At 38.3% G+C, this 7,260-nt stretch overlaps 1 protein-coding gene across 1 annotated transcript; it reads right to left on the bottom strand.

Annotated features, from left to right (window-relative positions):
* Positions 1–5,190: 5,190 nt before the first annotated feature.
* On the bottom strand, positions 5,191–6,911 carry LOC108337185 (AT-hook motif nuclear-localized protein 15). Its single transcript, XM_017573654.2, has one exon. The coding sequence runs from the start codon at positions 6,300–6,302 to the stop codon at positions 5,460–5,462; it is 843 nt and encodes a 280-aa protein (XP_017429143.1). The 5' UTR covers positions 6,303–6,911; the 3' UTR covers positions 5,191–5,459.
* Between the last annotated feature and the right edge of the window lie 349 nt (positions 6,912–7,260).

Here is a 7,260-nt window from a genome sequence, read left to right as displayed (position 1 = left end):
ATGCTTGTCTTTATCACTTCACCATTGAATTTCATCTTACTAACAATGTTGAGTGTACGTCCTAGATAGGTGTCCACTTTCTCACCCTCTTTCATTCCAACCAACTCGAATTCATGACGCAATGCTTGAAGATGAGCACGCTTGACTCTTGTGGATCCCTCATATTTTTGTTGCATGGGTTGCCGTATGGCCAATGAAGTGCTCTTATATAATATAGATTCAAGAACTTCTTTATTAATAGCTTGGAACGAGGAGTTCTTCACCTTCAGATCTTTAAGGTTGATCTTAGAGACATTCTTCTGTTGTGCTTTTGTTAGTGAGATTCCAAGCTTTGGAATCCCCCTCTAAGAGTAGCAGTCGTAGAAAATTATTTTAATGTCATTCTTCGTGTATTCACTCTAATATTGCACTTACTCTCTCACATTGTTTTTACTAGTGTACATTCCCTTATAAAACTTTGATACCAATTATTGATATCAAAATATGTTTAGAATATATTTTATTTAAAAGAAAACTTGAAATTTATATATAAGTATCTGAAAAACTCTAAAAAGTTGCATAATCATAATATCATGAAAAAGCCACCCAAAGAAAATCCTACAACTAAATAAAGACTAATTTTCCTTATAAAATAAGAGATTTATTAAAAAAACCTTAAAAACAAACTAATTAATAAAAATATACTCTTCAAATCTCATTCAAATGTCATTTGATTTATAACATTCATATTTTATAATTTCTATTTAATTTTTTATAACTTAAAAATTTAATTATTTCTAAAGTAACATACTAATAAAGTTAAAATTAAGATCTTCCTTATTTCTTATTCTATTTCAATTTTAAAGTTTTTTTTATGAGACTTAGAACTTAAATTTTAAGACCATGCTTAATATTTTCAAATTTGGTTAAACCTATTGGGAAGTCCCTATTTATGTGGGTTTTTCACATTTAGATCCACGTCTTATCGGTTTCGCCAATTTAGTCCTTTATAATGAAAATTGACTCAATTGGATCCCTACCGTTAAATTGGCTTAACAAGATTAAATTTTTGATGACCTGTGATATTGACGGGGATAGTTTTTTAAACATGACATTCACAGAGCTCTACGTGAAATTTAAAAACATTTTAACATTTTGATTAAAAAAATTTAAAAAAAAAAGTCATCTTCCATTACAGTCAAGCACCACCCAGAACCATCATCAGAGAACTCAATCGTGCCTCAGAACCACCATCATCTTCCTCGTGCACCATCAACCTGCAATCAAGTAACCACAAAATCAAAATCGTGACTCTGCCATGTTCGCTTTAATTCATCTCCTTCCATCCAACACCGCGAGGGCAAAGCCACCATGGCATACGTAACCAACGCTCAAGCTCTTCACGCCGCAACCGAACTCATCATCATCATCTATTTTCTTCTCCATTAAACCATTTGAAACCTGTAAAGAGAAAACAGAATCACAAATCTGAAAACCCTCAAATTAGCCATGAACCCTAAATCGCGCTAGACACATAACGCGAGACTTTTGAATCTCCATAGAACCTACGAAACGCCACCATCTCTAATCGTAAAGAACCCCAAATCCACCCTCTTTCCTTTCCCTCCCCCGCATGCAACCATTAAGATTTTCAACCCATCCAAATCTTTTCTCCAGAACATGATGTGTCCATTAGACACCCTCTTCATTATAAGGGCCAAGCCCTTCGACCTGGGACTCTCCCACCTCCACCAATTCCAATTCAAAGCCTCCAATTGAAACCCGAAACCAAAACCACTAACAGCGTTAGGGTAAAACTGGTTCGGTCAACAATCCCCGCCGCCGAGATGGATCGCAGATCCAATGGCACGGGTGGCAGCAAGAACATCATGTTCAACAAGTATGAGATAGGGAAGCTACTGAGGCAGGGGAACTTCACCAAAGTGTACCACGGGAGAAACCTCAGCACAAACGACATTGTGGCCATCAAAGTCATAAAAAAAAGAGAAGCTTCAGAAGGATAAGCTAGTGAAATAGATAAAGCACGAGGTCTCCGTTATGCGCTTGGTTCGTCATCCCCACATCGACTTCAACGGGGACAATGTCGGTGGCAGTGTAAACGTAAGCGGCAGTGAAGATGGTAACAGCAGCAACAACCATTCTGGGGAATTGCTCGGGGCTAAGCCAGCTCATCCGTCTTACAATGATTTGAGTAATCTGTTCGAAACGAGGAAGCGGTCGTCGTTGATGTTCATATCAAAGCACTTGACGTCGATGATGGCGAAGCTAGAGGCGGTGACGAAGAAGATGAACTTTAGGGTGACAAGGAAGAAGTCGTTCACGGTGAGGATGTAGGGAGTGACGGAAGGGAGGATGAGGAAGCTAGGGATGACAGTAGAGGTGTTCGAGATGCGCAGCGATGGTGGAGTTTTCGAAATCCAATTTTTAAAATGTTTCTTTTATCAAATCTTATGTACAATGGTCTCTCAATGCCACGTTTAAAAAATTGTCTATGTCAATATCATACTTCATCAAAAATTTAATCTCGTTAAACCAATTAATGACAAAAGTCTAATTTAATCAATTTTTCAATATAAAAGACTAAATTGATAAAATCGATAAGAAAGAATCTAACCGGAAAAACCCCTGATAAAAGAGGTTTAACCTTCAAATTTTTACGTTCGAAACCTGCCATAACTCATCGATCGATGTTCGGACTCTAATTAATTTTGCCATAAATGAACTGCAACTACTTTTGACCTTTGGTACCCTCAAAAGTGACTTTATGCGAATTTCTCAGGTGCATCATTAAATTTTCAAAAACACTAACATAAGCATCGTTAAAGTCCTTTTACACTTACTCGCTTAAACAAAATATATGTCAATTCCATCTTTAACAAACAAATTCTCGAATTTTCCTGTGCGCATAAAATGTTCATCTCCATAATTACGAAACACAAAATGTTCATCCCACGTATCAATGCATCCTACCATAGTTTCTTGTGTTCTTCATGTGAACACTGAAACATGGTTTTTTTCTTTTTCCAAAACTAACAAAAGAAACAATATGTGTTTTCACCCTTATCTAAGTGTGCTTTTGCAGGCATACGATAAACGAAAATGACAAAAGAACAAAAGAGAAATATTAGAAATAGTACAATTGGCTTACAATCAAATAAAAATTCTTAACAGAAACATACTTTTCTAGTCTGTTGTTTACCGCAATGAATAACTTACCTAGTTTAACTTGAAGATATATAATACACCAAGAATTCGTGTCAATTTTTGGCGGAGACAAAATAGTCCAATTGCAGAAAAGAAAGTTACAAATGCCTTTATGTAGCAAAGATAAGTCTTGCATCGTCCTACTTCCTAAAGCAAGAAACATTCACCGTCAAAGGACTATCTCCAATGTTAATTGTTCAGACACAAACCTAAAATAGGTGGTGGTGAGTATTGTAATTCAATAAGTACTATGGAAGAACATCTCCCTTACATGCACAGAACACATGCATGTGATTACAGGTTACGTCATTAGACAGCCTTAAACAGTCATTTGAATTAGATTCTCACTAATCTCAAGACAACAGTGGTGAAGAATGACATTTGTTTCTTTCTTCACCCTTTACCCAAATACTGTGATAAAAAACAAAAGGCTGCACAATTCTAAGATAGTAGACAAATTTGAAATGACTACAAGAAAATTTGAGTGTGGAAAATTAGGTTTGAATGAATTCTTAATACTTCTATGAAATACAATTATTCTCATTTTGATCTCTTAAAAAGTCCAACCTTTATCGGAACAGGAAAAATATATTTTTTCTTTAGTTGTAAACTTATTTCCATGTAATGTGATTTCAAAATATATAAGAGAGACTGATATTTCCCAAAATAAATAAATAAAATTACAATATATAAGAGAGACTTGTATAGAAGCTCTACAATTATATAGATATTGAAATAAGATTTATAGGAATGAAACAAAAAAAAAACTAAAAAACAAAAAGAGTCTTACATCGCAATTGTAAGGACTCGGAACCACAATGCATTGGTGACAAGTATATATTTGCAAATACAAAAATCACATTAAGACATTATAAAGAAAAACAAAATCCTAAAAGGCAACCAAAGTTGAAATGCTTGACCAGGCTGAATAAAATACAGGGATATTTCAAGTTTTCAACCATACTATTGTAAAATGCATAAAAGCAACTAAGTCATACGAAATATTGTTGAATTAAGCTTTAGAATCTATATTGGTCTAAGGAAATGAAGAGGAACTATCGGAAAAAAGTGAAGAGAGTCCCTTCATTTTACCACCTTCAATCTAATGACTAACAAAAGATAAAGCAGACACATTTATTCATGCATATCAGAAACCTAATCATCTCACATTAAAATTGATAAAAAAGACACTGTCTACATTAGACTTTTTCTTCTACTTTTGCCTAGAGCTAGATTTGTACAAATTTATGCAAACAAGCAATGATACAAGTAAATAACCAAAAAATAGTATCAGCATTGTGGCTTCCAAATACTTTCACCTAGACAGCCTTTATTGGCAGCTCTGATGAAGTTCAATAATGACAACTAATTATAAGCTCAACACAAACAGGTCCTAAAAGAACCCCCTTGCCCTATACCCTATGGTCATTCAAGGTGTTTCAGAGTACAAGTTATCACTCCCCAAAAATACCTCAACCACACATTGGAGGTAATGTAGAGAGTAAAAAATGGAACTTCTAGTTTTGGACATTTACTCACTCAACAATAATTAAACCAAATCCTAAATCTCAATTCTTACAAATACTACACCAAAGATTCAGGAACATTTCGTGGTTCCACATATTCAGCACCCCCTCTTCTAAAAACCTAAACTTTATCAGTTATCAGAATCACTTACCAGATTGAAGCAACCATAATTTCTACCTGCCCCACTGGGGAAATGACAGAAAAGAAAAAAAAAAAAGCAATGACCCCTCCCTTCTAGTACAAAATGCCCGATTACAGCAAGACATAAAGGACAGAGAACCAAGTACGACAACGATTATACCTGAGAGACACAAAGAACCGACCTTGCCTCCGGCACATATTATCATGTAGTTTTCGTACACATCTTTCAAAAATTCAATCGCAATCGTTCATTAACCAGACACGATGCAGACGTTCAGGATAGCATTTCTTCCCCAACACAATCCAACTAAGCAAGTAGTAACAACAAAAATTGTCTATCATTCATCGAATAGATATCCAATAAACTCTTCCAGCACCGATTCAAGTATGCAGATTGAACAAAAGGGACAACATGAAAGACAAAGGAACATTAGGGTAGAACGAAAAAGAAAATGAAACAGATCGATTATCAATACGCTCTAAGGTGTACCCTAACCTGGCTTAAACAAGAAAACTTCAGATCACACTACGCATATATATATATAAGTCGGCAAGATGAACGGTTAAAAGTAAACAAGAGTTTCATTTCAATAATTAGAAGGTGGAGGAGGACGAGGTGGGGCTCCCCAGAACACGTCACCATTGTTAGGGACCAAATTATACACCGGCATTGGAACTTGTGGCGGTTGATCACCCAGAGAAGGTGGTGGTGTTCCGCCGTCACCACCTTCATTCACCTCTTGCATGTCCTCTTCGCCTTGTTCATCCTCCAAGGGCAACCTTTCATATGTAGCATTAGCAAAGGTGGCAGCTACAACCATCACGGGTCCCGAGGCGACAAGAGGTCCCACCACGCTTCCTCCGACGACCTGACCCTGCCCTCCGGCGAGGTACACGGTTAGTCCGGTGGCCTCCGGAGGGGACGGCGCCGGAAGAAACGCGCCGGAGAGGGAGAGAATCTCGAACCTCCCCTGCAGCGTGATGACGCCACCGGGAGCGGCGGGCTGGCGCAGCGTGACGTTGGTGACGACGCCGTTTCCGCTGAGCACAGACACGCCGCGGTGGCGGCGCGTGGCAAAGGTGGCAATGCACTCCGCCACGTCGCTGCCTCCGCTGATTTCGAGGATGTGGCTGCGCAGCGCGTTGGGGCTCTCCTTCGTTATCACCACCGGCGGCTTCGGCTTGTTCTTCGACCCCGGCGGCCTGCCCCTCGGCCGCCGCCCGCTGCTAAGGTTCTGCTCGTCACCGTCGTTGTTGTTGGCGGGGTTGTCGTCGTCCTCGGCAGCGTTGAAGTTGGTGTTACTGTTGCCGCTGTTGGTCGGAGTGGCGTTGTTGGCGTTGTCGCCGCTGTCTTGGTCTCTCGGCTGAAGCGATGAGTTGGGGTCATCAGATTTCACCGCCATGTTCCCGGCCCACCAACGGTTCGCCATCTAGAAGCTTCCTTCTGACTATCACCAAAATCTGAACTGTAATCAGATCTACGTGAGCCGAAAGAGAAAAGAACGGGTTTCGGCCTTGGTTTAGCAGTGAGGAAGTGTACACGAGTTCCAACTCACATAGACGTATTATGACAGAAGAGAAAGTTCCCAGGAAGCGTTTGGAATGATGCAATCTGAGTTGTGTTGGTGACAGGTAGCTAGCTAGCTAGGTGTTTGAGTAAATGCTTTGAGTTGGTTCAAAGTTCAAAGGGAAACGGATGATAGATATTAAGTAGAAAGGGCTGAGATTCGAAGCGTTTCCTTATGACTTTCCCTTAATTAGTTTCCCGTTTTCTGCAAAAAGTTTCCTTTTGTGTCTCCCGGGGAAGAAGCGGTTCAAAGTTTTCTACCTGCACTCCTTTGTGAACTAAACAACGCGTCTGGTTCAAAACAAAAAGGATTAGACCAACTTGTGCAGAGATATGATTACCACAGGGATGGCCTCAAATCACACATCATACCAAACCAATTTTACGTTTCCTAGATGACAATATTTGTTTCTCCCATGAATGTAAAATATTAACATTAAATCTTATTATAAATATTAAATAATTACTCTTCTTCTGTTTTAATTCTTTTTTACTTTATCGTTAATATTTAATCTCACTACTGACATCCTACTCCGTTATCTTTTCTGTTAATATAATACTCTATTTCATAATTATATATTAACCCTTTTCGGTTCATGATATTTTTCACACCTCTCACATAAGTAACCAAAAGTAATATTTATTTTCTATTGTATTTCCTTTACATCCCGCAGATTGATTATGAAAAGTCCTGTTACACGGTGGCGTAGTTGCAGGGTTTAGCTCAAAAAAGGTTAAGCATCTAAAGAAATAGAAAAGGGGAAAAGGTCTGATAGCAATAGCATTTACCATGCTAGTTTCTTTAACAATAGATTTTAATA

This window comes from Vigna angularis, chromosome 7, assembly GCF_016808095.1.
Source record: "Vigna angularis cultivar LongXiaoDou No.4 chromosome 7, ASM1680809v1, whole genome shotgun sequence".
In the NCBI taxonomy this organism is placed as follows: domain Eukaryota; kingdom Viridiplantae; phylum Streptophyta; class Magnoliopsida; order Fabales; family Fabaceae; genus Vigna; species Vigna angularis.
The sequence above is the reverse complement of the archived record's forward strand: the minus strand, read 5'-3'. Positions and strand labels throughout refer to the sequence as shown.

Bases quoted from the DNA above. Each gene is read 5' to 3' on its own strand.
- LOC108337185 (XM_017573654.2), bottom strand. From the start codon at position 6,302: ATGGCGAACCGTTGGTGGGCCGGGAACATGGCGGTGAAATCTGATGAC.